The sequence below is a fragment of the Dothidotthia symphoricarpi genome, assembly GCF_010015815.1.
Source record: "Dothidotthia symphoricarpi CBS 119687 unplaced genomic scaffold P153scaffold_2, whole genome shotgun sequence".
Lineage (NCBI taxonomy): Eukaryota > Fungi > Ascomycota > Dothideomycetes > Pleosporales > Dothidotthiaceae > Dothidotthia > Dothidotthia symphoricarpi.
In genome coordinates, this window is record NW_022985009.1 from 1,668,157 (window position 1) to 1,695,318 (window position 27,162).

Here is a 27,162-nt window from a genome sequence, read left to right on the forward strand (position 1 = left end):
TGATCCTATTTCAGTCTGGCGTCCTCAATACCACCTGAAGCTGTCTGCATCAAGTCTGTATAGAAGTTGTAGAAAAGAATTCTAGCTTTCTAGTTTTACGTCTGGACCACTTGTCTGTAGTTGTTACAGTAAAGCAAGCGGTGGATTATCGCAGCCGCGTAGTCAATAATATACGCGACCCGACATTCGCCTGGTAGTAGCGGAAAGATAAGGAACAGCACAGATAATATTTCAGACTATTGACTAGGTACGAATTCTGTAGCAACAACGTGTCGCGTTCAGCTTCCATGTTACAGACCCCTGATTCAGTGTACATTGGCCTGGACCCAATCCCAGACGCGCCCCACATACGCTTCATCAAGTGGTTCGACTTCCCTTAACACGGGGACTCCTTTCTTCGTCTCCACCATGGAGAAGTGTGGTCTTTGCTTCGACTCCTGCTGCTCGCTAGAGTACGACGCTTTCCAGAGTCCGAGCAGCTTCATTGCAGAATGCTCCTGGTTCTTGCAGTTCTCCAAACGACTAACCCAATCTTGAGGCGATACAATCTCAAAGTCTTCCTTCCTCTTCAGCCACTGGAGCATGTCGTGCCATGTCGGTTTTTGGTGCGGATTTAGAACGTGATAGACAGGCATTCGGTCGCTGCTTACACTGCTGGCTTGCGTAGTCTCGAGGAAAGCCTGCGCGGCTATATCAACCGGAAGCCAATCAAGTGGTTCGTCGCCTAGGTCAGGTAGACATCCAATGAGTCTCGCAGTGCTCAACATCATAGGCCACGCTTCTTTTGTGTTCCAGATACCTGATCGCGAATCGCCAGCAAGTTGTCCGACACGCACAACTGCTACCCGCCCGTGAAGACTCGTCCGAACATGCGCTTCCTCGCAGACACGCTCTGCAACCCATTTCGAACGCGAATAACCGAGCGGTGATGCTGACGCGGGGTCGGACAAGATGCGCTCAGGGAAACAGCCAGCTTGATCGAGCTCACCGTTCATGACTGCTGCAGTTGACGAGCAGTATGCGAAGCGAGGCGGATGAGAACGCGGTGTCTTCAGTGCCAAATCAAGAAGATTTCTCACCCCGGCGATGTTGTCCTTGACGAAACTCCTTAGCTTGAGGCGGAAGTTGACAGTCCATGCGACGTGGATGATCGAGGTCGCTTCTTTGGCCAGGTAGTCGTACAGTTCTTCGCTCAGTCCGAGACGCTCATCGCTCAACTGTGCTTGAACCACCTTGACCTTCTCGCCGAGCCTCTGCTGTGATGAAGAATCCAGAAGACCTCTCTGCTCAAGGGCCTTGCTGACACGCTCTTTTGCAGCCTGCTCATCTGACCCTCTTACGAGACAATAGATCGTACCAACGTTCTCCGACTTCTGTAGCAGCTTCAAGATATGCGCTCCAAGCGCTCCAGTAGCCCCAGTAAGCACTACAACGTCTTTGGTCCGTTTTTCGATACTGTCGCCATCGGACGAATCTTGCGCAGTCGATTGTTCAAAAGAGCCATACTCCTTGACCAGTTTCAGCATTGACTGTTCCTCGTCTTCCTCACTGGCATCTGTCTCTCCATGTCTTTTCCGCAATACATAATTTGTCAAACGTCCAATTGTACCACAATCTTCTACCACACTCATAGGCAACGCCTCTTTGCAGTTGGGTATGAGCCGTCTCAAACGAGTCCTCAACTGCATGCACGCAATAGAATCGACGCCGTAGGAGAACAGATCCATGTCTTCAGTCAGGTTGTCGGACTGTGACGTGATGGATTTTATGAGACCTGTGAGATGCTGTGGCAAATCTTCGTCCTTCACGTCGACAGACTGATCTGATTCCTGCGAATCATACGCGCGCTTGATGGCATCTTCAAATCTGGATTCAGCCGCTCTTCTGATGATGGTTCCTTTGCTGCTCTTTTCTAATGGCTGTGTCTGATGGGGCATTGGTATTAACATGTCATGTGGTATTCTCGCGTGATCCTGACTTTCACGATTCATCTTCTCCACTATTGGCTTGATCGCATCGAGAAGCTCCTCGTCTGAGATCCCACTGGCCTTTTCTGATCGTAGCAGAAGTACACCAGGGAATGGTTGACTGTTTCCAAAGATCAGTGCATCATCCAGTAAAGGCGAAGTAGCTATGGCGTCTTCCAATGATGCTGGGTCAAACTTCTTTCCAGTGATTAGCGTCAACTGAGAGTCAGCTCTTGAGTGGTATAGCCAGGCGTTTTCATAGTTTGGATGTGGCGCAAAGAGGTCTGCAGTTGCGAAAGACCCGTCAGAGCGATTTTGCTTTGCCTGTTTCTGTTCAGCTAAACACACTCAAGCTCCGGGAGATATACATACCATGTGCGGCCACCCGGGTTTTATGACAAGCTCCGCTAAGCCGTCGTCTCGTTGCTCGAAGTCCAGAAGCTGCGGAGGGTTGTAGTTGCGCAGATATTGCCAGTCCTTGTCCGAATCGAAAGCACGATACGATGATAGTAGAAAGCCGCACTCCGCGCTTCCGAATCTTGAGATGAGGTTCACTCCACTCTTCACCAATCGATCGCCAACCTCTGCTGGCAAGGCTGCGCCTCCAACACCAACAATTTCCATGTTCTTCAGTAGTTTCAGCCCTCTCTCATCCGCTTCCATCATTTGGAGGATGTAAGGTACCGACGAGAAGTACCTCACTTCTGGGAGACCTGGTGTTTCGGAATATGATTGGGCCACATCAAGACAACGGCAGATATTTTTGGCTGTAATAGGCACCATTTTTGGGAATAGCCAGATGAGAGCATTGCTTGTCCAGCATCTGAAAAGATCCGCTATGCCGCCATGATATAGAGGTGTCGTTGTAAAAGACGCTGCTACTGGTATCGTCGGTAGATGCGGAAGAACACCAATTGCAGCTCGATGCGACTGAGGAATCGGCTTCGGCAATCCTGATGAAGTTCCGGAAGTGTGGTGAAGATACGCAATCGCCGTCTCATCTGATTCTGGTAGATCGAGACTCAACTCAGTTGGTTCCTGGATAATTTCAAAGACGTTATCCCCATCGTGCAGCGGAATCAATTGTGACTTGAAATTGTTTATCTCTTCCTCTTTCGCCAAGTCCTCGGTCTGATGAGCTCGTTCAGCGTGAGAGATGTCATGGAATAGTACAGAAACCTCGCACGACTTGCAGAGATGCACAATTGCTGCTGCCTGGCATTGTGGAGCAATCAGAAGAACTGAGTGACCCAGTCTCATCAAAGCCAGCCATGTGAAGAGGAACTCCGGAGAGCTATGACATAGAAGTGCTATTGTTTGTGCATTTCCACCCAGAGCTCCTGAGGTATGCAACAACCTCTTTGCAAAAACATCCGTCCCCCGTTTCACGTCACCAAATGTGAGAACCTCGTGTGCCCATTCATCTTGGTTTGGATGCGGGATTGGAAATCCAACGGCAGGAAGGTATGGGTGATATTGTGCTTGGTGGTCTACCAATTCGCTGACTGTAGAGTACGATTTGGGCTGTTCATGTATAGTGGCAGCCTGACCAAGCGTGCAGACAAAGTAGTTGGTGAGCATTTGAGCTTCTGAAAGGGAAAAGAAGCCAATCTTTCCGGCGATCCGATAGGCTCGAGGCTGATATTTCGATTTTGAGGGAGTTGAGTTGTGTGGGAGCTGCCGTTAGAGAGCTACCGAAAGCACTCAAAGTCGTGACATCATCGAGACTGGCCGCCAGTAAGAAACCTCGCACGAGAGCATGCAGACACTGCACAATTCCAAAAAGATTATTGAGGGACGCATGTTACCAACCTTGATAGTGTCAAGAAAAAGAAGCTGCAGCCCCTCAATAAGACAGGTACGGGGCACGTGCCATATTTCTGCCTCCATGCATGGATGCTCCAGTAGTCATTCTACGCCCAATAAGCCATTTCGAATACCAGATCGGATCCATCTCATAGCTGTGAGATGTGTTTGTTCGCTGATCAAATCCTCTTGAAATGTGCAATCCCTGTTTCCCCTCACGAGCGCATCTAGAATACGGATATTACGGATATTACATCACGGAGGCCGAACTCTAATTTTTCCATGCTCATCTTGGTCATCCGGTTATTACCTTGTTGTGAGGATTCGTGTGTGTTTCGATAAAAGCGTCGTATAAAGTGGTATCCGCGTAATCCGCTGACGACGCGACATAAGCTTGCGAATGAGGAGGTAGACCTCCAGTGTTGACCTCAAGTTGAACCAGAATGTGTAACAACGAAGAGCTGCGATGATTAGCATGGATTTCTCTGTTAATTACGATTGTGTGGCTCCGAGGACAGATGTTTGCAACGTAATGTGGTGGGTGGTCAGGAGGTCAAAACTAGGAGTATCCAATACGTTCTGTAGCATAGACCTGGCGGCGAACACGCGGAACACCGAGACCGTGTGTACCAGGTAGGCGTATGCTGTCACTGCGAACTGCGCAGTAGACGTGTAGAACTATCATCCATTGCGATGTCAAACTGATATAGACCCAGTTGGCTTGAGAAGACGACTGTGAGACAACCGAAAAGTAGCGACGGCAATAGTATCGCATGGTATGTGAAGATTGAGTGACTGCATCCAAGTTAAGGAATAGAAGAATTGTTTTATACCCACTATGTTTGAGGCACAAGGGTTACTATGCTCCACGAACATGATGCTGTGCTCAAGAAGCAATGCTACCTTTCGAAGACCAGGTGAGGTTTTCTTTAACCCTGGGTTTGTATCTCACCGCCTGAAGTGGGTCCTCATTTTATGTACATATTCCTGTGTCGAACAGAGCAACATCTGTGCTCCCGGATTTAAGTTCGAACTCCCTAGGATGAGTGCCGAGGTGGGGCAAAGCTCGAGAGCTTCCACCGACTAACGAGGCTTGTTGTATCATGCTTTCTGGTAGAGAATTCGCTTGACCGCGCACGGCGTGCGTGGCAACCTGAACTACTCTTGAGAGACGGACTGCGTCTTTTATGGGGATTCGACAAGCCGAAAACATGGGGTTGAGCTCGAGTGCGCGTACTGGCTCGAGCGCTCATGCACGGTCTATCTCAAAGCGGAAATGCACGATGCAGAAACAAGAAAGTAATGGCGCTTGTTGCTTTGCGTCTTGTGATAGCGGTTAGCGCCGCGATTAACAATCTTTGTGTTATTGGCGTTTCCGTAGAAACGCTCACCGTCGGACTGGAGACGCAAAGTTCAACAACAGCAAAAGTGTATGCACGGCTTTCTTCCGCGAATGGTACGAGAAGGCAAGGCTGCGGCTGCGACGGAACGCAAGGCTGCACGCAAGGTTTTGCGAGGCTATTGTGCAAGGCCTGCGAGCAATGGGACGCAGGTGGAGCCCGGCCCGTTGGAGGATGCATACAAGTGGAACACTGCCCGTGCGCACAGCCACAAACAACACGGCCACGGCACACCCAATGCATCGTCTCTGTGGACGACGCCTGTTCCCCGCCTACCAAATACATGTTTGCGCGCGCGATGGCCTGTTATTGCTGCTGCGATGGCCTGCTGTTGCTCCTACGCCACGCCCTAGTCAATGGCTGGGCTCTCATGTACGATGGCGGCAGACGGCACGTCGGCCAAGAGGAAGTTGCGATGGCTCGAGAGTCGTTGCTGCACTTGTGGGTCTCCATGTTGTGTTGACATGCCGGACATAATCCGCGGCGTGGCGAGTTTGGGCAGCCCATCGTCTGAAACCAGCGCGCGCATCAGCATCGTGTGCGCAACAGCCTCAAGGTGCTGTCAATCCGCGGCGCTGCTGTCGATCGCATAGATTGCCGCAATCTCCAGACGTGCGAGAGCCAACGTGAAATTGAGCCCGTTGGACTTTCCGTCTGAGCGTATCTTGCTGGCTCTTGCTGCCAGGCGGCGCTAGCTTGGCTCGGCTAGTCCAGCGCAAGTGCAAGGTTGGTGAAATGGACGCCGCTTCCGAACGGGCCTGTGCTGCAACTCATTTAAGCTCGTCGCCCCGTCGACATCTTCACCGTGTTTTTCTCTCAACCACCGCGACTGTCTCATCGATTCCGCCTCTTACCAGCAATTTACCAGCTGTACGTCTGTCCGTTGTGTTGCCACTGCCATTGCGCGCCGCTAACACTGCTCTCTTGCAGGCATTGATACCCCCCGAGTCATCCACCATCCACCATGCTCTACTCCACCCTCGTCGTCGCCGCCTCGGCCTTTGCTGGCCTTGCGTCTGCCCAGAACACCACCTACAGCACTCCCATCGCGTGCTGCACTGTCGCAGCCGGCAGCGTGCCCACGGACCAGAAGACAGAGTGGTGCAATGCCAACCAGAACACGTGCGTTGACCTTTGCGGCGGTCAGGGCAGCATTGCGAGCAACGGTAACGAGTGCGACGCCGTAAGTTGACTACCCCTCTACCACGTGAGCTCTACTGACGCCAATCCCAGACGACGCTGGACTACACTTGCAAGTGCTCCAACGGCACCGACATCACCGACTCCATGGCCATCTACCAGCAGACTGTCCCTGCTCAGATGTGCTTCTACTGGTATGGTGTCTGCATCCAGGCCACCGGCACCAACGCTGCCCAGCAGTTCCAGTGCAACGAGGCTCGTGACAACGAATGCGGCAACTTGACCATCGGCGAGGATGCCTCTTCCAGCTCTTCTGCCTCAGCATCATCCACCGCCTCCCGCACCAGCGGTGCTGTCTCCTCTGCTACCTCTGCCGCCGCGAGCGCCGCCGCAAGCGCCGCCGGTGCCTCAACCCTCGGCCAGTACGGCCTGCCCGCCCTTGCCGGTGGTCTGATGGCCATCTTTGGACTCGCATTGTAGACAGACATCTATGTTAGCATGGACAGCGGACCGGTTCCCTTTTGAGTGGTAATAAGGAGGATATAGGAGTATGGATCATAGCATGCAACACAGCTTAGCTTCTCCAGCGTTCTCGAGCCTTGGAGTTCTGCGGTCAGTTTTGGCGTCACGTTTGTATGCTTTGTATGTTCACTTTAGCGCGATGCGGAGGATGGAGGGAGACGAGAAGGAGTTTTAATGCGATGTTATGAAGGATACACGACTTGCAATACCCGAATCAACTACCAATTCTTCAACACTGCTCTTGCGCTTGCTCTTGCTTGTGATGTTTGCCTGTGATCATGCTTGCGATTTGGTTGTCGACATGTACTCCAAGACAGTCGCGACAAGTACCAAACATCGTCGAGTCTGAGATCGGGCTGTCACCGAACCAGATGGTAGTGCATGCCATCGTTGTCAACGCTACGCATGTCATCCCAGTGTTCCAGCCACAGGCGACCATCCGTTGGCCAATGCATCATGCAGTGTTGATCAGCCGTCGGTGTCCAGGATTTAACAAGTGGGGCAACCGACTCTCACAAGCCGACGCAGCTGTTGACCGCCTTGCATTCAACAATTACCTTTTACGAAGCTTCTCCATTCTGAGCACTGAGCACTGAGCACTACTGTCACTCCGACCCCCCGACTCGCCGTCGTCAGTCAAAGCAAAGGCATCCGCCGTCGCCGCATCACAGGCAGCCGAGGCCCTTCCATTTTCAGTCAAGACAGGTGCGTCGCAGTCCTTGGGCCGCGGTGTGGGTACAGTTGCAATCTTGACAGCTGAACTGATGCTGTAGTCAGAACTCGCGACCTATATAAGCTGGCGCTCTTCAAGTCTTTTTCACGGCCATTGTCGTCAACGTCATACATACCAACAAACTGCGTCAGAGCTTCTAGCCGTCCACTGTTTTTCACGCGCCCAACAGCGTCGAGCCTCAACCCACGTACCAAAAGATCGATAGCAAGAGCAATCGCTTGGAGAACAATGGCGACTCTCAGTGCTCAGCGCAAGCACAAGGTGACGGTTGTGGGCTCAGGTAACTGGTACGTACCTTATCGCGACTCTCGCTTTGGCGGGGCAATACGGTTTATGGCCGGGTGCAGAATGGACCAACTGAGCTGAGCTGGATAGCTCTCTGTTTGCACAACTTGAAAAGACAATCCTAACTCGAGCAGGGGCACCACAATGGCCAAACTTGTAGCGGAGAACGTGAAGGAGCACACATCGCTCTTCGAAGAGACTGTGCAAATGTGGGTTCATGAGGAGGAGGTCACTCTTCCGAAGGAGTCGAAGCACTACAGTGGCTCAGACAAGCCCGAAAAGCTATCGCAGCTCATCAACAAAGTGCACGAGAACGTCAAATACCTCCCGAATATTACGCTGCCTCCAAACGTCGTCGCCAACCCTGACCTACCCGCCTCCTGCAAGGATTCTACAATCCTTATTTTCGTACTTCCACATCAGTTCACCGCCCGGTCTTGCGAGCAACTGGTTGGCAAGATCCTCCCATACGCTCGAGCTATCTGCTGCACAAAGGGTGTAGACGTCGGCGAGAAAGGCATTCGTCTCATGTCGGAAACGATCGGCATGAGCCTGAACATCTACTGTGGTGCTTTGTCGGGAGCAAACATTGCATCGGAGATTGCGCAGGAGAAGTACTCTGAGACAACAGTCGCATATGACCCACCACCTATGGACTCCCGCAACCCCACACCTAGCGGTTCGCCAAACGCGTCGCAAGTCGATCTCATCGCGCCCAGCAAAGCCGTTCCTGGGCCTCGATCGACACGTCTTACCCCTCTTCCTACCGAGTATCCGCATCTCTCGCACGACAATATTCGAAAGCTCTTTCATCGACCATACTTCCATGTCCACCTGGTCAACGATGTCGCGGGTGTTTCCCTCGGAGGAGCGCTGAAGAACATCATTGCTCTTGCAGCAGGCTTCGTGGACGGTCTAGGCTGGGGTGACAACGCGAAAGCAGCCGTTATGCGCGTCGGCATCCTCGAGATGGTCAAGTTTGGCAAGGCCTTCTTCGGGGAGAGTGCTCGCGCAAGCACTTTTACCGAGGAGAGCTGCGGTGTCGCCGATGTTATCACATCGTGCATGGGAGGCCGCAATTTCCGCTGCGCGAAGATGGCCGTTGAACGCGGAGAGTCGATTGCTGAAATTGAGGAGAAGGAGCTCAATGGCCAGAAGCTGCAGGGCACCAGCACCGCGCTCGAAGTCAACGCGTTCCTGAAGTCGCAGGGCATGGAGGCCGACTTCCCCCTGTTCACTGCCGTGTACAACATCCTTGAGGGCAACGCTAAACCTGAAGATATCCCCGAGCTCATCGAGCCCAAGCATTAGATGCGAGTGCGATTTGGAGGGTCGGCCGTGCGGATGCACGATGCCACGGAATAGACTATGGGCGTAAGGTTAGAGATATAGACTTACTTGATTACAATTCAACCACAAATGATGCGAACTTATAGGCTTCTTTGCAACCAAGAGCCGGGCCGCTGGAAGTGAGCTAACATATGCTTTGTTATCGTGTCCCAGAGTACCGTTCCTACAGTCGTTGGCCGTAACGAGGCACAGTCTTGCATTTGATGAGACTTTATCGTATCTGAAACCATGAGCTCTATGCACACCATTCCTTCAAGAACTAAAGTACATTCTTTACAGTCGCCAACTTCATCTCGAGACATTCCGCGCAGGGAGTCAATTCACTCCTCTTCCATGCAACCGCTACGACATTCAATCAGTCAGTCATGATACCTCTACATGATTGGAATACCTTTCGCTAACGCCACCCTCCAAATCGGACTGCGCGAGTACGTGGCAATAACAACACACGAGCTCAAGACTGATACAGTAGAGACAAGTCTTCTCAAAGGACGATGTACTAATCAGTCACAGGCAAGATGGGTACGTGTTTCTCATAGACCAGGGCAATCATTTCACGCAGACATATATACTCGCACCATATGCTTGGAGCGAGGTCGAAGTAGAGGTTTATTTCGAGACTGGCCAGTGTCCCTTGACGATGAACGAACTGATGCCTTACTGGGCTTGCAATACAGAAGTGAGCATGTGTAAGCTATTGGCTATCCAAATCATCTCAGGACACATGTTCAGTTCGAGCAATTTTATATATTCCAATCAATCAATGATTTTTTATTCATGTTAATCTATTTCGGTGCTGTGTTCAATCATCAACACTCGGTATGTATAGTTTGATATCCTACCTACACTATGCGATCAGTTATTATACCTCCCATTAAACTTATATCTCTCTAGTGTGTTGGTGTTGTCGAGCTGGTGAGGTTCGTCGAAGGCTGTAGTATAGGTTTTATCGATGACACTCTCGCTGCCTAGTGTAACTGTACAATGATGGTGTATCGAGGGCGTTAATGTGTTTCTTCGTTGAGTCTGATAACTTGAGGGATTTCTCAGTCAAGTGTAGCATCAGGAATTATACTGCGTCTTTGGTGGCTCGTACAAACTGCAAAACTACTTTGATAGAACTTGCAAAAGTGCACGTTAGGCGTATACTGCTAGGGCTTGAGACGTAAGATTCCTTAATCTCATATGTAGTTGTCAAATTATTGCAAGATTTCGCTGCGCCTTAAGTCCTGGTACTGAGATCGACCGAGAGTGTGCATATCATGTCGGTCTCTAGGTGTGCGCATTCATCATGAGTTACTGGACGTATAGAGTCCCATTCACTTGTATCTAGTTACACAAGCTTTCCATGACATCTACCATGTACGCTGGACGTGCGAAATGAACGACCGTTACTGCTGCGTATTCATTAGATGTAGATTGATTGTTATGATTGTATTTGCCCAAAGAAATACGCTGAACTGTTGTCTACGTCTAGTGATCCACATATGTACGTAAGAAGATGTGCGAAAGATCGGGTCTGGGGAACAGTGGGTCACCATGGACAAAGCCGCAAATGCGGGGCACGGTGGAGAGGGGAAATGCAGGGTTGGCTGTACCGGTAGATAGCCATCTCACGAGAGTCTGAGTGCGCGCACGCTGTTACATGTAGGAACTATACTCACTACGTGTTGCGAATGATGTTTAACAATCGCAAAATACTTTACAGGTTCTTGGGCCGACCTCTTATTGAGTCATGAAGACACTTGTAAGTGAGGGTCGGAATGTTGAGATGTTCGCGCCTGTCCGTTCGGTCACCGACGCGTGTTTTTTCGTCCGTTTTACACTTACTCGCGGCTACACAAAGGGTATAGACCAGGGCCGTGCGGGCACATGCCTTCTCCACCAATAGCAGAGCATCGCTTTCGCACTCCTATATCTACGAAATACAAATGCCCTGGTCTGCTTCGTTTGTATCGGAGTTTCGGCCTGGAAACGTCTTCCGTTCTAACGCCGAGACGTCTTTTAGCCATCTCAAGCTCGATTAAGCTTCTCTTAACGCATAGGAGCTACGAGGTAATTGGCTCAGACAATAGTGGTCAATCCTGGGCGTTGTAGCTTGGGTTAACTCTGGAGATACAGTGCATACGGCCAGTGGTAATTCCACTTCGTTCGCACTCGCACCCTGCTCATTTCGTTTCCTTTATCTTCGTTGCTTCCCTACACTTCACATTTCTGTATCAAACTTTCTACATCAACTGCCAGTGTGTGTTACAACGAGACCTAGTGCGCTTTCGTTGATTTCTTCCACAGTTTGGTAGGTTTACTTTTAGTTGGTGTGCTTGTCAGTAACCTGACACCTACAACATACAAACGAACTCTTCAGGCACAAGCTAACATGTCATTCTAGAGTATACATCCACTCACAATGGCAACACCTGCCTCATTACCGAACCCTGTTCGCGACACTCAAGATCTCAAAGACGAAAAAGCTGTCGACGCCTACCAGCACGGCCACGATGCAGACCTGATTCCCCCACCAGATGTATTCAACCAAGACTTGGAGAAGGGCGCGCACAGCCATGCAAACTCAGTACACAGCGGTGAACGAACTCTGACGAGCGAGGCGCCGGTTCAAGAAGAGGAGCGAGATCCCGATATCGTGGACTGGGATGGCCCAGATGATCCCCAAAACCCACAAAATTGGACTGCGGGGAAGAAGTGGCAGATCATAGCCGCGCTAGGCTTTATTACTCTCATCACGTACGTACTCACTTACTTTCTTGAAGTTCCTTGCCTGACTAATACGTATCGTAGACCCTTGGCGTCGTCCTTCTTCGCTCCTGGCGTTCCCCATGTCTTGGCAGCCTTCAACGAGACGTCCAAATTGATGGCCACTTTCGTCGTATCAGTCTATATTCTCGGATTCGCAATCGGCCCCCTGATCATCGCGCCCCTGTCAGAGCTATATGGCCGTATGCTACTGTACAATATCTGCAACGTGCTGTTCATCGTCTTCAACATTGGCTGCGCGGCTTCCAACTCCATGGGCATGTTAATAGCCTTCCGACTTCTCGCTGGATGCGCTGGAAGTTGCCCGTTGACGATCGGGGGTGGAACCGTTTCAGACATGTTCCCTCTGCAACAGCGAGCAGGTGCTATGGCGATATATTCAATCGGACCTCTACTTGGTCCTGTCATCGGTCCCGTTTGCGGTGGATTCCTCGTCGAGACAGCTTCATGGCGCTGGGTATTCTGGATACTGGCCATCGCTGGGGGTATCTCTGGAATTTCGCTCTACATTGTCGGCCGCGAAACATATGCCACCACAATCCTGGAGCGCAAAGCCGCACGCCTTCGAAAGGAAACAGGAAACCCGAATCTACGCTCCAAACTCGCAAGCGGACTACCAGCGAAGGAGATCTTTATCCGAGCCATCACACGACCCATGAAAATGCTTTTCTTGTCACCCATTGTGGGACTGATGGCTCTATACGTGGCCATCAACTACGGCATTTTGTATCTCTTTTTTACTACCATGACCTTCACCTTCGTAGGAACGTACCATTTCTCATCTGGCGCAAGCGGCGTTTCATTTGTGGGTATCGGCGTCGGAATGATGGTCGGAATGGCAGCAATGGGAATAATGTCGGACAAACTCATCAAGAAAGCTCAAGCCAACGGCGAGGTTATAACACCTGAGCACCGCCTCCCGATCGTCCTCACTCTCCCAGGTGCAATCTCCATGCCAATCGGTATATTCATCTACGGGTGGTCAGCATACTACGGCGTACATTGGATCGTTCCCATCATCGGCACAGCATTCATCGGCGTCGGCAACCTCACTGCCCTGATGACTATTCAAACATACCTCGTAGACGCCTTTACCGTGCACGCCGCCAGCGCCATCGCTGCAAACACAGTCCTGCGCTCCATCTTCGGCGCTGTCCTTCCCCTCATCGGCCTCGACATGTACGACGCGCTAGGTTTGGGCTGGGGCAATTCGCTGCTCGGATTTATTGCTCTAGCTTTCATCCCCGTACCGGTGCTATTCAAGTTCTACGGCCAGCGGATACGCACGAACCCCAGGTTCCGCATCAACTTCTAAGGGCTCCATACACCCTACATTTGTGTTTTGCATTGCGTGGCGTTTGATATTTCAAGAGGTCCTAAGACCTCCCGGCATACCCTTTTCCTTCAATACATCTCAAAAGTAATGATCATCATATACACAATAGACGCATACGAATCTTCAAACTCCTCTCATCTGAACTGTGAAATAACGTGATGACGAATACCGCTCCTCCTTTTAACTCTCCTTCTCCATTCAAAATCACACGGTATACTTCTCAGCTCCACACGATCATTCCATAACGCAAGCCTGACTACATCAGACTCACCTTCTAAAAGCTGTTCAGATGCACAAACGCCATGACCAGAGCGTGCTAGAGCAAGACTTGTCAGCGAGATACCCTGCGAAAGCAAGGTGACATCGACAGAAGTACCCAGGTGGGAGGGTGGTTCGGTTCAGTTCTTTCTCGACGACTTGGCTTGGTCTTGAGACTACATGGTTACTTTCTCGAGCCGTCGCATAGGCCAAATATTCATGTAGGAGTCTGACGTGTTTTATTTTCTCGCTAGGTGAATCCTAAACACCCTTCTTCATTACAATTCAGCATACGGGTCTAAGGGGGTCTGCATTCACGACAGCTGATGATGACTTGGATGGATGTATTGACTTCCAAAGCGTAGTACGATTTCTATATATCCAGCATCGCATGACCAGGCACCAGTATCTTAGTCCGTTGCCATGAAGCAGTCGTGAAACACCCTTTTGGTTCTCTTCCACAGCAATCCAATTTTGTCGAGCACGCCCGCTCTAGAAGTACGAACCTCTGGGTAAAAGGGCGTGGCAGCGCTCACAACATCCGGCTCGCCATCTCCTTCCAAACTCGTGTCGTCCATCTCTCGCGTGAGTTCGCGGGTCAATTTAGTCACACCGTCAACTTCCTCGGGTTCTGATTCCTCCTAGGGATCGTGTTGCAGAATCTCCCTGACAGACTCGACGCTCCCGTTCTTCAACTACGCTTTTGTTAACAGGGATAGCAGGAGTTTGGTCCCCTACTCGTTACTGACGGCCTGAACGATTGAACCCTTGCTGCCCTGATCCAACCCATCCAGCTTCGCCATATCGTCAGAGTCCAGCTCGAAGCCGTAGATCTCAGCGTTGTTGACGATCCGGGAGGGAGTGTCGCTCTTGGGTAGGGGCACCCATCCCTTCTGCAGGCTCCAGCGTACGAGCACTTGATTTGGGCCCACCTTGTGCTTCTTGCAGATGCTGAGCAGGGTCTCGTCATCGGCCTTTTGGTTGCGGACAAGAGGGCAGTAGGCTTCGACAACGATGTTTTTCTTCTGGCAGTACTCAACAGCGTCGCGTTGTTGGCACCATGGGTGAAGCTGTAGCTTGTCAGTACAATTCGAAAGTGTTGAAGAAGTGGACACATACCTCGATCTGGTTGACGGTCGGTGGCCATACTTTGCCAATTGACTTGATCTCCTCAATGTGCTGGATACCGTAGTTGCTCACGCCAATATCTCGCACTATCTTCTCCTCCTTCGCCTTCTCCAGTGCCAGCCACATCAGCTTCCTGCTTTCTGCGCCTCCGTTGGGTGTGTGGATAAGGAACAAGTCCACGTAGCCGTCTTTTCCAGCAAGCTTCTCTACACTCTCCACGATCTTCTGGTATGTCGACTCGACATCACTGCCCGCGCTGAGAATCTTGCTGGTGATGAAGACCTCTTCACGCGACAGTTTGGACTCGCGGAGTGCACGCCCGACATCGGTTTCGTTATCATAATACTGAGCCGTGTCAATGTGACGGTATCCAGCTTCGAGAGCCTTGAGGCAGGAGTTGACACATGTTGATGCGGGAGACAGGTACACGCCGAAGCCAAGTTGGGGGATTTTGGCGGACGAGTTAAGGAGTGGAAGGGTTGAGGATATGCTGAGCGTGTTCGACGACATCTTGGAAATGCTGTGGGTAGCGATAGTTGAAGAATGTCTGAAAGATGCTGTGAGTGATGGTCGAAGAGCGAAACGTGAAGTGTAAGAGAGACGAAGTGTGGTGAACATACCAGATTGCAAAACAGAACCAGAACACTCATCCCTCTTTCCCTAATTAGCTGCGTGCATTACCTCTGTATGGTCAGTCGTGATGTCAACGCCATGCAACTTTTCAAGCTTAAGTATTGGTCGGGCAGGTGGACTGGACAGTCAATGTCTGCGAATAGGATGCACTCTCATCACGCATGCATCTGACATGAGTTTCAAAGCTCATTCACGACGTAGAACAGCTCACAGCAAGACCAATTGCACAAACATGATATGTCGAGCTCTTCCGTGCGACCTTGACGTATGCGCAAACGAACCCCACCATCCCACACCCCTGCAAAAGCGCCCGCATATACGTTAGGTACAAGTGGGGCAATCACGACCCAAAGCTCACCATCTTGAAATTTTCTGTAGCTCCAAAACACAACTCCGTGACATCAAAGTTCTTCAAGATGGTGCTCCAAGCAATCAAATATACGCGAGGCCAGCTCGAAATCCTCGACCAGCTCAAATTACCCCATGCCGAAGAATACGACCACATTTACTCCAGCACCGACGCATGGCACGCAATCAAAGAGATGCGGACGCGAGGCGCGCCTGCAATTGCCATTGTGGCTGCTTTAGCCCTGGCGGTCGAGCTGACTAATATGAAGCTTTCGTCGGTGGCGGAAGAAGTCGAAGTTTTCATCAAGGAGAAGTTGGATTATTTGGTTACGAGCAGGCCCACTGCTGTCAACTTGGCGGATGCTGCAGGGAAGCTGAGGAAGATTACAGACGAAGCTGCGGCTAAGGAGGGAGCGAGTGGAGATGCAGTGAGGGAGGCGTATGTGCAGGCAGCGGAGAAGATGTTAGTTGATGACGTGAGCGACAACGAGAACATTGGAAATCACGGTGCAGAGTGGATTGTCAAGAACACTGAGGCTGGAAAGAAGGGCCCGGTGAGCATGCTGACACACTGCAACACTGGGTAAGTGACCTTCTTCGCGACGTACTATGACCTGCTAAGCATTCAGGTCTCTTGCGACTGCTGGATACGGAACAGCTCTTGGAGTGATACGGTCGCTGCACTCCAACGGAACACTGAAACATGCGTTCTGCTCTGAGACCCGGCCATACAACCAAGGGTCCAGGCTGACAGCGTTCGAACTCGTTCATGACCAAATACCAGCCACTCTGGTCACTGACTCCATGGCGGCAGCGCTGCTTCGACTACGAGGAGAGAGTGAGAACATTGCTGGTATTGTGGTTGGTGCAGACCGTGTAGCTGCGAACGGAGACACAGCCAACAAGATCGGAACCTATTCATTGGCCATTCTAGCTAAGCACCACGGCGTCAAGTTTTTGGTCGCTGCACCGAGAACAACCATCGACTTGAGCACCAAGTCCGGAGCAGACATTGTCATCGAGGAGCGACCTGGTAAGGAAGTGACTATGGTCAAGGGTCCCCGACACGATGGTGTGAGTCTGGATCTTGGAGTTGTTGAGACTATCAGCATTGCTGCGAATGGTATTGGAGTGTGGAACCCGGCATTCGACGTCACTCCTGCTGAGCTTATTGACGGCATCATCACTGAGGTGGGTGTGGTGGAGAAGGACAGCGATGGAGTGTTCCATTTGGATGAAGTGTTCAAGATGGATGGCTCGACAGTGAAGCCATCGACGATTGGAGGCTGCTAGGAGATGTATACCCTGATGTTGGAGTGATATTTTTTGGAATGTTTATAACCATGTCTGTAGCTACTTATGCGAAAGACTCCTCTACCCATCTGACCGTGGCATGGCATTCATTTTATGCGTGGTATTCGTGGAAGTGTGTTGGAGGTATCCAGTTTCAAGACGAATCCTTGCCCTTGTCTTGCGGCGGCTTGTTGGCTGTCGATGCAGCCATGTCCTTCTCTGCCTGTTCTGCTTGGGCCAGAAGCTCCTCTATCTTTTTCTCGATCGAATCGAGGTGTTGCTCCATAGAAGCTGCGGTTTGTTCGCCTCGCGAAAGCTCCTTGAAAGCCTAAGAAGCCATTAGGACTTGTTGTTCCTGAGCAACCATCCAAAGTCGTACCTCGGCAAGGTCGGCTTCAGGACGCGACCCTGGTGTATTCCCGTTCGGGGCGTTCGACATGGTTGTGCGAGGTGAGAAGGGCGTGGTCGTGGTCGTGGCTTGGTCGAGTTCGCTCATGTTGGATGACGAACGATCCCTGGATCCTCCCCAACTAGCGCGAACCGTAGACTTGAGCAACGCGGCTTCAACCGCAACCTTCCACCTCACCCACCACCGTCGCCCGCACGCGTCTTCTACCTATCTTTAATAATCGCCGCATGCGCGACGCCTAAGCCGTGCATTCGACCCGCGACACTTCGTCCACCATGTTCTCAGGGTCCAACTCGTACTTAGGGGGCGGAAACAGCGCCCGGCCCGGTCAGCAGCAGTATGGCCAGCAGCAACAGCAGCAGCAGTTCCAGCAGCCCGGCGGCTTCCAGGGCGGATTGGGCCCTCAGCCGACGGGCTTTGGAGGAGGTCCAATGCAGCCGCAGTACACAGGCTTCCCGGGCCAGCCGCAGGGCTTTGGGCAGCAGCTGCAGCCGCAGTTCACCGGCTATCCAGGGCAGCAATCGCAATTCCAGCAGCCGGCGCCCCAGCAACAACCCTTTCAGACAGGCGCGCCGCCCCAGCAGCAGCCTCCCGCCCAGCCGCAGAGGCCACAGCCCACGGGCATGACCTCGGCGCAGATGGCCGACTCGTTCAGAGGCTCGTCGCAATCGGTGCCCCCGCCCGTCCCCGCAAAGACGGGCAAGATCCCCAACATACGGCTGTCGTTCATCACGGTGCAAGACCAGGCCAAGTTCGAGCAGCTCTTCAAGTCTGCCGTGGGCACTTCCCAGGCGCTGTCGGGCGACCAGGCGCGTGACCTCCTGATGCGCTCCAAGCTGTCGGGAGATGCCCTGTCTCATATCTGGTGGGTGTGGTGCTTGCAGCGAACCAATTGATGCTAACAAACATAGGACTCTGGCCGACACGACCAAATCTGGCCAGCTTTTGTTCCCCGAGTTCGCCCTCGCCATGTACCTGTGCAACCTCAAGCTGACGGGCAAGGACCTGCCGAATACGTTGCCTGACCGCGTCAAGAACGAGGTCTCGGGCATGGTGGATATCATCTCGTTTGCTGTCGCAGAGGAGCAGTCGAACCGCCCTAGTGCATCGGGTAACGCGCCCAAGTTCGACAGCTCGCAGAATGTCCCTACAATCCAGCAGCCCCAACCGCAGGCGTCGAACAGCCAGCTGCTGTCTTCTCTAGCTCCTCAGCCTACTGGATATGGTCAAATGCCTATGATGCAGCCGCAGCCCACCGGGTTCGGGCAGGCTCCTGGAGGCTACAATGGTCCGAGACCGCCCATGCCTCCGATGCCTACTGGTTTTGGGTCGAATCTGACCCCCAATCAGACGGGCATGGCCCCTCTCAACGCGCAGCCAACAGGCCTTCCTGGTCAGTGGGGTTTGGTCAACACGCCTGCCACGGGGCTGCCCAACATCGAGTCTCTTGCTGCGCGCATGATGCCTCAGACGGGGAGGGAGAGCAGCAACCACACTACCGTTGGCCTGACTGGAAATGCGACCATCCCATGGGCTATCACAAAGGGCGAGAAGAAGCTGTACGACGACACGTTCAGGGCTTGGGACGGCATGGGGAAGGGATATATCAGTGGAGAGCAAGCTATTGAGATCCTCGGACAAAGTGGGCTTCCGAAGCCTGATCTTGAACGAGTATGGACACTCGCGGACTCTGCTGATCGCGGCCGGCTTAATCTCGATGAATTCGCAGTAGCTATGCATCTCATCTATCGTAAGCTGAACGGATACCCCGTCCCTAACCGTCTTCCTCCAGAGTTGATCCCTCCGTCTACACGTAACATCAACGACTCCATTGGTGCAATGAAGTCTCTGCTTCGTGGTGACGCTGAGGACAGAAAGAACTCTGGCGCATTCCTTCAACCTCAGCGTACTGGTGTTAGCTACCTCAAGACCCACTCTTTCCGAGCTGGAAGTCCTGCAGCTGGTGGTCGCAAGGACGCCACTGTTTTCCGGAACAACGACGACAACATCGGATATCGTTCGAGCGCTAGGCATCGCCTTGGGGCTGACGGTCGATCACCATCTCCAAGTCCTGCCCCAGAACGATCAGATGAGATGTCTCTCGAACAATTAAAGAAATCGGTCAAGGAGAAGCAGATTCTCTTGGACGCAATGGACATTCGGGACGAGAATGGCGCAGACGAGGACGATGCTCTTGATCGCCGAGACCGCCGAGAGGCTGAGGATCTCTATCGTCGCATCCGCAGGATACAAGAAGATATCGATGCTCATCCAAAGGCGTCTCTAAGATCAACCGATTCGGATGCAGAGCGTCGCGCTCTCAAGCGCCAACTCCAGAATCTGACAGATCGCTTGCCGGAGCTTGCATCCAACGTGCGCCGAACTGAGCGCGAAATCGCCGAAGCGCAACTAGAACTCTTCAGACTCAAGGATGCGAAAGCACACCCTGGATCCGCATCGTCAGTCGTTGGTACTGGCCCTGGTGGCGCCGTGACCGAATCAGATCGCTTGAAGGCTCGCGCGAAAGCTATGATGCAAGCACGTTCTGCCGCCTTGACTGGAAGGCCAGCTCCTGCTAGCGACGATACTGGTGCTGCAACGGAGCGTCTAGAAAAAGAAAACTCGCGTATCAGGGCTGAGAAGGAGAACAACGAGCGCATGATCCGTGATGTGGAGGACAGCGTCAATGAGTTCACCAAGGGACTGGAAGCAAGTCTGAAGGAAGGAGGGCATGACAACAGCAGTGAGCACGAACGACGTAGGTGGGAGGAAGCTCTGGGGGTAGAAGATGAGGTCAAGGACTTCATCTTCGATCTCCAGCGAAGCAGCCGAGCGTCTCGCGTTCGCAAGGAAGAGTAAGCAGTCATTCCTCACGAGGATCAAGTATTGAACTAACAACGCACAGCTCGTCACGCGACAACCATAGGCCGTCAGCTCGTTCAGAAGAACCCCGTTCCGTGTCGTCTTCTCGATACGATAGCCCTGCTCGTAGCGCTACAACCACGCCACGTCCTGCTACCTCAGCCACTAGGACCCCTGAAGAGCGTGCTGCTTTCATTAAGCAACAAGCTGAGCAGCGCATGGCTGAACGCCTGGCTGCCTTGGGTATCCGAGCACCAACAAAAGCCGGCGAAACACCTCAACAGCGTGCAGACCGAGAGAAGAAGGAGCGCGAGGAGAAGCTTCGTCAAGCCGAGGAAGAAGATGCTCGCCGCGAAGAAGAACGTGAAAGAAGGCTCAACGATGAATCAATTGCACCACCTGTCTCGTCGAAGGGCAGTGGTAAGAAGCCAGCACCGCCTCCACCGGCCTCACGTAAGAACAAGGCAGACTTTGCACAACACGATGTCCAGCAGGCCGAAGCGGAAGCAAAGAGAGCAGAGAATGAAATAGCTGAGAGAGCGATCCGCGAGCAACAGGGGGCTCAAGAAGCAGAGACGAGGCGCATGGAGTATGTATATCGCCAACTATCGACCCAGCTTATACTAACAACCGTATCAGGGAAGAGGAACATAGACAAGAAGATGAGTTGGCCAAGGAACGTGAGGCTGCACAGACCAGGCTTCGTGCCTTGGAAGAGCAAGTGCAGCAAGGCAAACTCAAGAAAGCAGAGGAGAAGAAGCGTAGGGAAGGTGTCCAAAAAGAGGCAAAGCAGAAGGAGTCGAGATTGGCCGCTCAACGTGCCGAGATCGAGGCCGCTCGTGAACGCGAACGACAGCTGCAACTGCAACTGGAGGCTCTTGATGATGAGGATTCATCAGATGACGATGATGGTCCCCAGAACATCACTCCGCAAGACACTACACCCACCGCTAGTCAAGAACTGCCACGAGACACGGCACCGCCGCAAGCACCACCAATGCCCCAAGCTACTCAGAACAACACACCCCCGTCTTCCGTCGCCAGCCCGCCTGCGTCGTCCTTGACCAGCCCCCATCCTGGACACGGCGATACCGAAACCAAGAACCCGTTCCTGAAGAAGATGGCCATGTCCAGCCAAGAAAACAGCGCCATCTCTACACCACCACTCCCGTCAAGCACCAGCGAAGTCTCCACCAACCCATTCCACCGTCTCACCCAAGAGAACGCCAACAAGGCCACGATTCCTACATTCAACGAGCCCGTCGCCGCCCCCGCTCGCACACGAGGCAGACAAGACGACGACGACTGGTCAGTCGTCGACTCGGACGACTCATCCTCAGACGAAGAAGACGCTCCTTCAGGCGGCGCCAAACACCTCGCCTCCATCCTCTTCGGCACCATGGCACCACCGCGCCCACTCTCCTCACTCGACAACAAGGACTCCCGCTCTGGAAGCCCAGCCGTAACCTCACCTCCCTCAGGCGCCCCACCACCTCCACCAATGCCTACAGGCTCTGTACCCCCGCCGCCTCCCGGCCCGCCTCCACCCCCCGGTGCGGGAGCCCCTCCCCCGCCACCAATGCCCTCGATGAGAGCGCCCGGTGGAGTGCCCAGTCGCGGCGCGCTTCTTGGCGAGATCACGGCTGGCAAGGGCTTGCGCAAGGTGGAGACTAAGGATAGGAGTACGTCGTCGACTGCTGGTCGGGTTTTGTAGGATTTGAGGATGGGCATGGAATGGGGTGTAATTGTAGTTCGCGTTTTTTGTTGGGTCTGCTGATAATGGGAAATGCAAATTCAAATCGTATATATTTTGTTCTTGTCGCTTGTTGACTTGTTGACTTGTGGTTTTGGGTTGGAGTGAGTGATGTGTGTGCTGGGGAATGAAGTGAGATGTTTCCTTGTTGTTACGCTGCTTGGACACTTCCTGTTCTGTCTCTGTAGATGTCCTGGTATGCTTCTAGTTGTAAAGGTGGCTTTGATGTCCATGTCGCTTTTCTGAAGGAGATGGATGGACACATTGCAAGATGAGTAGGAGTCAACAGGCACCAAGAACGCAAAATGGAGTAAAGAGTTGGTTGGTGAATTAAGATGTGATATATCAAACATGCTGTTGCAAGGTGTGCAGATGTTGTATCGAGGCTGTCCCCTCGTTCCTCTGCATGCGTGCGGTTGAGAGACACTCTTCTTCTACGTGTTTGTGCCTTGGTCTTGATTTTGACATAGGGGCTTCGCAGCGCGCTTTGTTGGCGAGATGCAGGCGTCCTTGTATAGGTTTGGGTGAACCAAGGGAGGTGGTTGAGCGGCAACAGCACGGTGGTATGTCTCGAGGACGGTACATTGGTGATGTATCGTTTCATGGCTGTTGGGGTGGGTGTAAGTATGCATGCGGTGGAGAGTTGGGGGAAGGGAGAAGGAGTATCTCCTTCGTGGATGGGTACTTGTGAACTGCTCATGGAGAAAAGAACTGTTTGCTTTACAGACTCTGAGAATATATGAAACGTTGTATTTATTTGGGCGTTTTGTGTGTACGTAGAAGGTTTCACGGCGACGACTCCAGGTCGTGCGTGCGTTACTGAGGGTGAAGAAGGAATTCGGGCACTCCCCATACTACGCTGTACTGCCTGCGAACCCGCGAACCAAGCACACCAATCATCTACAGAAATGACAAGCAGCATCCAAGAAAGACATGGATATGCAAAAGCCCAGCTGCTAACCAACCAGTGCAATACCCCCAAGCTCTGATGCTCAGATACAGCCAACCCCCCATGAATCCATACTGTACATTAACCTGCGTAGCCCAAACGCCATCCAAGAACAAGATCGAGAAACTTCTAGTTACCCGAGTAAGCCTCGTTCTCCATGCCATTGCCGCTGAACGGGCTCTGGCTCTCCGCCGCTTCCTTCGCCTGGATGTACGCGTACTTCAGCCGAGCAGCCTTTAGTTCCGCCTCGGCGACTTCCAACTCAGCCTGAAGCTTCTGAACGGCGAGGGGCTCGTTAGTGATGTCGAAGTCCTCTACCGCGTATGGGTGAGCACGACGGGGGGCAGGAGAGATCGAGAGGATCGGGGTGTGACGAGGATATAGAGACGTGTCGTTGGTATTGTCGTCGTCATCGGAGGGAATGAGACGGCGGTGGACAGGGCGGCGGTCAGTGTTGGGAGTGGCGCGCTCTACGGAGTAGGAGTGTTTGCGGCGACGATCGTGCTTGTCTTTGCGGTGGAAACCGCCGTCTTCAGCACGGCGGAGACGCCCATGCGATCCATCTGAGCAGCGTCAGCAGCGTGCTAGGTTATGCTGAACATGTGATGTAGACTTACACTTGCGGCGCTTGCGGGTTTCCTGGACGCGAGCCTCGTAGACCTCGTGGTTGTGCTGCTTACGGCCACGCTTCCGGCCTTTGGGGTCCTCGGGCTCAACCAGTTCCTCAAAGTACGAGTCGGTGGAGGAGCCAGAGGAGGAGTACTGAGTGGTGGGTTTGATCTCGTTCTTGCGACCGGGGTTCTCATAGTCGTCCTTGATCTCCTTGATATCGGCTAGCCGACACCATGGATGCTTTGGCTCATGCTTTGCGACTTTTTCGCGTAGGTCAGTGTGAAACACGGTGAGGTTTCCACCCTTGAGGCGTGAGATGGCCATGAGGTCCTTGAGGAACTGGACGCCCCAGTTGCGCGGGTCATTCTCGGTCTGGTCCTTGATGTGATCCCTCTTCTCACAATCCCAAGCGCGCATGCGAATATCCTCCGGGATGATATCCACGGCGTTGGAGAGCTTGAAGGATGCAGCTAAAGCTGGGAGAAGGCAATTGACCAAGTCCTTGGTGTCATCGTTGAGAGTGTCAAAGCGCCCCATTCTGGCTTGCAGTTGAAGGAGACTAAAGAAGGTTGAAGCGCGACTTTATTCCTGGCTATGGAGCGTCATGTATTAGCAAGGGAGGTTGACTTGAGCAGGATGGGCTCTTGACGCATAGCTTGGAAGCAGGCTTCTCAAGCCAGCTTGAGGATTATCTCGTGGGTGGAAGTTTGGTCTTGCTTCACAACAACAACCCCGAACTTACCTTTAGCGATTCAGTAAACAGTCTTGCTTGCAGTTGAGGTGGTCTTCAGAAATCAGGTCGTGGTAGTGGGTGAGGGGTCAGTGTTTGTATCCTTTATAGTCGCAGTGCGCCAAGCGTGCAGGTGAGTTCCCACTTCGGGCGGACCCTTAACGCAGAGAGGGAAAGATATGTGTATTCAGGTGAGATGATGACTCAATATCCAGGAGTACAGGCTCGAATATGATGTGTTTACGGACTGAGAAGCGGAAGACCCAAGAGAGTGGTCATTCAAAGCAGCGACCTGAAAGGTCGGAGGCGGAGCAAGCGCAACGGCAGCCCTTCACGTTGAAGCGGAGATACGATCAAGTTGATGGGAGAAAAAAACGTTGGCATAAGAGCAAGGAAAGATGGCTTTGTATGTTATAGCTAGCCGTAGATGTCAGAGAGTAAGAGAAGAGGCATGTTTACCTGACCGTGCCGAGCTCAATGATACTTGAGCAAGGCAGCATACTTTGAAAACATCTTGATTCGGGGTGTTTTCCAAATAAGGAGACCATTATCATCCGCGTGCCTTGATACCTTGTAGAAGTCTGTGATCTGGTTGTCTGTCCTGATCTTCTATCAAATGTTTCTAGCATCATGATACTTGCTGATGGATTTTCGAAGGCAGCTACGGTTATCCTTCAAAGTCGTGAAAATGAGGTTGAGAATGGGTAAATGACCATGAATTTACTCCATAGATATGTCAAGAGACCATATGATTACAACCATCATTACAAGGATGGTCACATAAGAATAACAACCTTCTGCCCTTCAACGAAATGAGTCATAACTGAGACGAGCTCAAAAGTGATGAAGATGAAGTCTAGACTGAAGATAAGTTGACCTCGGAAAGACATCCGTCCAGCAAGAGCGCAAGTGCGGATCCATCTCGCTTGCACCTTCCCAACCTCCCATGTTCTCCAACCAACCACCAAACCAAACATCAACCCGATCATACCAACCTTGACACCCAAATCACAAGAGATGGCTCTGAAGAGGGAGCGCCCGAATTCCCCAAACCGTGCACAAGAGATATTCCGCTCGACATCCATAAAAGAACAAACATCTACATTCATCGGCGCATACTCTCCAACACTCTCCGCCAAAGCCCTCCAATCCCTCCCAGAATTCAGAACCGCAACCCACAAAATCGCAGCATGGAGAAAGCCCTCACGTCAAAAGTCCCTAATGCCGGATTCCAAAGTTTTGTATGATCTGGGCCACGACGACGACGGTGAAAAGTGGGCTGGGGGCCGTTTACAAAACGTGCTTGTAGACACGCAAGCCGAAGGCGTCGTTGTCGTAGCGCGCTGGTACGGTGGCCAGAACATCGGCCCTGTTCGCTTCACGCACATGGAAAATTGCGCCAAAGAAGCAATCTGGAAGTGGAAAGTTGCCGATACGGCCGCACAGGAGGAACAAGCAGCCAAGAAACAAAAGGTCAATGATGAAGCGGTGCGGAAAGAGTTGGAGACGAACTTGAGAGAGCGAGATTACAATATATTTGCGTTGAGGAAGTTGCTGGCGGAGAAGAAGGCGAGGTTGAATGATGAGGAGCTGGCGCCGCCGACGCCGCAGAAACCGCAGGATTATACGCGCATGGGGTTGGATGCGCTGAGGAGGATGGACAAGGCGAGGGATGCGACGATTGCGTTTATTTTGAAGCAGATTGATAAGGTGGAAGAGGAGCTGAAGCTTGTGGAGGCTTTAGATGGGGGTGAACATGATCTAAGCACGGATGTGGCAGAGCGAGAAGAGGACCAGAAGAAGACCCCATCGATACCGGAAGTGGGCGAAAGTTGAAGTATGTTTATGCTTTCGCGATGAGGATTGCTTCCAACCAAGAGGAGTAACACAGATCTTCATTGGACACCAAATCAACACAGGCACGGAAGATATACGGATAGGCATCATCAGTTTCGCCAGATACCCCCCCTGGCTACTGGATTGTCCAACATCGACTACGATTCGAAATCCAAGCGGAAGACATGGCGCTCAACCTGTCCGAAACGGCATCTACGCACCACCCGCCTCCTTCCCCTCAATAACATCAACGACATTCTTCGCCGCCCTCCTAACCGCATCACCCAAATCGACTCCCTGCCCCGGAGCCTCTCCAAACATAACCCCCATCCTCCCCGACGTATCCGAAATCATCGTCTGCAACCTACACTCCCATCAGCACATCGAACCACCCACCCCCCTCACACACCAACTCACATTATACACCGCCCCACCGCATCACCCCTCAGCTCATCCAGCTGCGCCCGACTCATATCAGCAGGCGGCACATTCGGCACCGAGCCCCTCGTCGCCGGCGTATCAGGCGGCGCCGTGTTCTGCACGATGCTGTCGATCATGGCGCCCGTGCGCTGCGCGAAGTCGTGCATGAAGTAGACTTTCCCCGCGCGCTGGAGCGACTGGGCGCGGAAGGCGGGGTGGGCAGCGAGCGCGGAGAGGAGTAGTTCGTTTGCGGCGCTGATTTGGGGGAGGCGCTGCGTGGCGCCTGGTGGGGTGGGCATTGCGCGGGACATGGTGGTGGTAAAGAGGTATGTGTATCAGACGGGAGCGAGGAAAGATAGGTGGATGAGCAGACGCGGGTACAAATACGCCAGCGTTTTGGTCTGTGCGAGACTCAGTGGAGTGTCAATCTTTTTGGTTCTTCGCCGCTGCGACGCGATGTGAAGCTGCTGCAGGGAAGCGGTTTCCCCGCTTCCTATGATTCGACCACCATGTTCGGATCACGTACGCTGGTTGGCGCTATGAGATATTCAGCCCCGTTGTTCGTGCATGGGAGCTCCCTTGGCTTCTTTGGGCACCGGTTTGCATGCTGTTGATGTGTT

General features: G+C 52.5%; 11 protein-coding genes across 11 annotated transcripts; 6 read left to right on the top strand and 5 right to left on the bottom strand.

Annotated features, from left to right (window-relative positions):
- Positions 1-217: 217 nt before the first annotated feature.
- P153DRAFT_419980 (thioester reductase) lies at positions 218-3,829 on the bottom strand. The gene is made up of 2 exons (XM_033672214.1): positions 2,340-3,829; positions 218-2,291 (listed from the first exon to the last, which is right to left on the bottom strand). The coding sequence occupies exons 1-2, from the start codon at positions 3,546-3,548 to the stop codon at positions 306-308; spliced, it is 3,195 nt and encodes a 1,064-aa protein (XP_033528635.1). The 5' UTR covers positions 3,549-3,829; the 3' UTR covers positions 218-305.
- A 2,190-nt stretch (positions 3,830-6,019) lies between these two features.
- On the top strand, positions 6,020-7,004 carry P153DRAFT_307284 (uncharacterized protein). The gene is made up of 3 exons (XM_033664664.1): positions 6,020-6,043; positions 6,104-6,356; positions 6,407-7,004. Exons 2-3 carry the CDS (start codon positions 6,138-6,140, stop codon positions 6,791-6,793), a joined length of 606 nt encoding a protein of 201 aa, XP_033528636.1. The 5' UTR covers positions 6,020-6,043; positions 6,104-6,137; the 3' UTR covers positions 6,794-7,004.
- A 336-nt stretch (positions 7,005-7,340) lies between these two features.
- Positions 7,341-9,280, top strand: P153DRAFT_428071 (glycerol-3-phosphate dehydrogenase-like protein). Its single transcript, XM_033672701.1, has 3 exons — positions 7,341-7,540; positions 7,613-7,855; positions 7,988-9,280. Exons 2-3 carry the CDS (start codon positions 7,797-7,799, stop codon positions 9,162-9,164), a joined length of 1,236 nt encoding a protein of 411 aa, XP_033528637.1. The 5' UTR covers positions 7,341-7,540; positions 7,613-7,796; the 3' UTR covers positions 9,165-9,280.
- Positions 9,281-11,357: 2,077 nt separating this feature from the next.
- On the top strand, positions 11,358-13,389 carry P153DRAFT_428072 (MFS general substrate transporter). Its single transcript, XM_033672702.1, has 3 exons — positions 11,358-11,499; positions 11,593-11,945; positions 12,000-13,389. Exons 2-3 carry the CDS (start codon positions 11,611-11,613, stop codon positions 13,288-13,290), a joined length of 1,626 nt encoding a protein of 541 aa, XP_033528638.1. The 5' UTR covers positions 11,358-11,499; positions 11,593-11,610; the 3' UTR covers positions 13,291-13,389.
- A 914-nt stretch (positions 13,390-14,303) lies between these two features.
- Positions 14,304-15,207, bottom strand: P153DRAFT_281126 (Aldo/keto reductase; the record flags this gene model as incomplete). Its single annotated transcript, XM_033663130.1, has 2 exons — positions 14,304-14,639; positions 14,689-15,207. The coding sequence occupies 2 exons, from the start codon at positions 15,205-15,207 to the stop codon at positions 14,304-14,306; spliced, it is 855 nt and encodes a 284-aa protein (XP_033528639.1).
- A 407-nt stretch (positions 15,208-15,614) lies between these two features.
- Positions 15,615-17,070, top strand: P153DRAFT_307294 (putative translation initiation factor). The gene is made up of 2 exons (XM_033664665.1): positions 15,615-16,261; positions 16,308-17,070. The coding sequence occupies exons 1-2, from the start codon at positions 15,747-15,749 to the stop codon at positions 16,969-16,971; spliced, it is 1,179 nt and encodes a 392-aa protein (XP_033528640.1). The 5' UTR covers positions 15,615-15,746; the 3' UTR covers positions 16,972-17,070.
- Positions 17,071-17,125: 55 nt separating this feature from the next.
- Positions 17,126-17,410, bottom strand: P153DRAFT_280213 (uncharacterized protein; the record flags this gene model as incomplete). Its single annotated transcript, XM_033663061.1, has 2 exons — positions 17,126-17,299; positions 17,351-17,410. The coding sequence occupies 2 exons, from the start codon at positions 17,408-17,410 to the stop codon at positions 17,126-17,128; spliced, it is 234 nt and encodes a 77-aa protein (XP_033528641.1).
- A 152-nt stretch (positions 17,411-17,562) lies between these two features.
- On the top strand, positions 17,563-22,320 carry P153DRAFT_307301 (uncharacterized protein). The gene is made up of 4 exons (XM_033664666.1): positions 17,563-18,245; positions 18,292-20,235; positions 20,286-20,831; positions 20,882-22,320. Exons 1-4 carry the CDS (start codon positions 17,656-17,658, stop codon positions 21,954-21,956), a joined length of 4,155 nt encoding a protein of 1,384 aa, XP_033528642.1. The 5' UTR covers positions 17,563-17,655; the 3' UTR covers positions 21,957-22,320.
- On the bottom strand, positions 22,075-22,647 carry P153DRAFT_108275 (uncharacterized protein). The gene has a single exon (XM_033661888.1). It carries the CDS (start codon positions 22,597-22,599, stop codon positions 22,147-22,149), a length of 453 nt encoding a protein of 150 aa, XP_033528643.1. The 5' UTR covers positions 22,600-22,647; the 3' UTR covers positions 22,075-22,146.
- Positions 22,648-23,028: 381 nt separating this feature from the next.
- Positions 23,029-24,351, bottom strand: P153DRAFT_108284 (uncharacterized protein). Its single transcript, XM_033661889.1, has 3 exons — positions 24,299-24,351; positions 23,562-24,148; positions 23,029-23,507 (listed from the first exon to the last, which is right to left on the bottom strand). Exons 2-3 carry the CDS (start codon positions 24,091-24,093, stop codon positions 23,074-23,076), a joined length of 966 nt encoding a protein of 321 aa, XP_033528644.1. The 5' UTR covers positions 24,094-24,148; positions 24,299-24,351; the 3' UTR covers positions 23,029-23,073.
- Positions 24,352-25,250: 899 nt separating this feature from the next.
- P153DRAFT_419988 (uncharacterized protein) lies at positions 25,251-27,161 on the top strand. Its single transcript, XM_033672215.1, has 2 exons — positions 25,251-26,036; positions 26,753-27,161. The coding sequence occupies exons 1-2, from the start codon at positions 25,304-25,306 to the stop codon at positions 26,782-26,784; spliced, it is 765 nt and encodes a 254-aa protein (XP_033528645.1). The 5' UTR covers positions 25,251-25,303; the 3' UTR covers positions 26,785-27,161.
- Position 27,162: the final 1 nt, after the last annotated feature.

Bases quoted from the DNA above. Each gene is read 5' to 3' on its own strand.
- P153DRAFT_419980 (XM_033672214.1), bottom strand. From the start codon at position 3,548: ATGCTCACCAACTACTTTGTCTGCACGCTTGGTCAGGCTGCCACTATA. The intron at 2,292-2,339 runs GTATGTATATCT...GAACAGAAACAG, and splicing joins AACCCGGGTGGCCGCACATG to GCAAAGCAAAATCGCTCTGA.
- P153DRAFT_428071 (XM_033672701.1), top strand. From the start codon at position 7,797: ATGGCGACTCTCAGTGCTCAGCGCAAGCACAAGGTGACGGTTGTGGGC. The intron at 7,856-7,987 runs GTACGTACCTTA...TAACTCGAGCAG, and splicing joins GTTGTGGGCTCAGGTAACTG to GGGCACCACAATGGCCAAAC.
- P153DRAFT_108284 (XM_033661889.1), bottom strand. From the start codon at position 24,093: ATGGGGCGCTTTGACACTCTCAACGATGACACCAAGGACTTGGTCAAT. The intron at 23,508-23,561 runs GTAAGTCTACAT...GACGCTGCTCAG, and splicing joins AACCCGCAAGCGCCGCAAGT to ATGGATCGCATGGGCGTCTC.
- P153DRAFT_428072 (XM_033672702.1), top strand. From the start codon at position 11,611: ATGGCAACACCTGCCTCATTACCGAACCCTGTTCGCGACACTCAAGAT. The intron at 11,946-11,999 runs GTACGTACTCAC...TACGTATCGTAG, and splicing joins GGCTTTATTACTCTCATCAC to ACCCTTGGCGTCGTCCTTCT.
- P153DRAFT_307294 (XM_033664665.1), top strand. From the start codon at position 15,747: ATGGTGCTCCAAGCAATCAAATATACGCGAGGCCAGCTCGAAATCCTC. The intron at 16,262-16,307 runs GTAAGTGACCTT...CTAAGCATTCAG, and splicing joins CTGACACACTGCAACACTGG to GTCTCTTGCGACTGCTGGAT.
- P153DRAFT_108275 (XM_033661888.1), bottom strand. From the start codon at position 22,599: ATGAAACGATACATCACCAATGTACCGTCCTCGAGACATACCACCGTG.
- P153DRAFT_419988 (XM_033672215.1), top strand. From the start codon at position 25,304: ATGGCTCTGAAGAGGGAGCGCCCGAATTCCCCAAACCGTGCACAAGAG. The intron at 26,037-26,752 runs GTGAACATGATC...TGGGCGCGGAAG, and splicing joins TGTGGAGGCTTTAGATGGGG to GCGGGGTGGGCAGCGAGCGC.
- P153DRAFT_307284 (XM_033664664.1), top strand. From the start codon at position 6,138: ATGCTCTACTCCACCCTCGTCGTCGCCGCCTCGGCCTTTGCTGGCCTT. The intron at 6,357-6,406 runs GTAAGTTGACTA...CGCCAATCCCAG, and splicing joins ACGGTAACGAGTGCGACGCC to ACGACGCTGGACTACACTTG.
- P153DRAFT_307301 (XM_033664666.1), top strand. From the start codon at position 17,656: ATGTTCTCAGGGTCCAACTCGTACTTAGGGGGCGGAAACAGCGCCCGG. The intron at 18,246-18,291 runs GTGGGTGTGGTG...TAACAAACATAG, and splicing joins GATGCCCTGTCTCATATCTG to GACTCTGGCCGACACGACCA. The intron at 20,236-20,285 runs GTAAGCAGTCAT...AACAACGCACAG, and splicing joins TCTCGCGTTCGCAAGGAAGA to CTCGTCACGCGACAACCATA.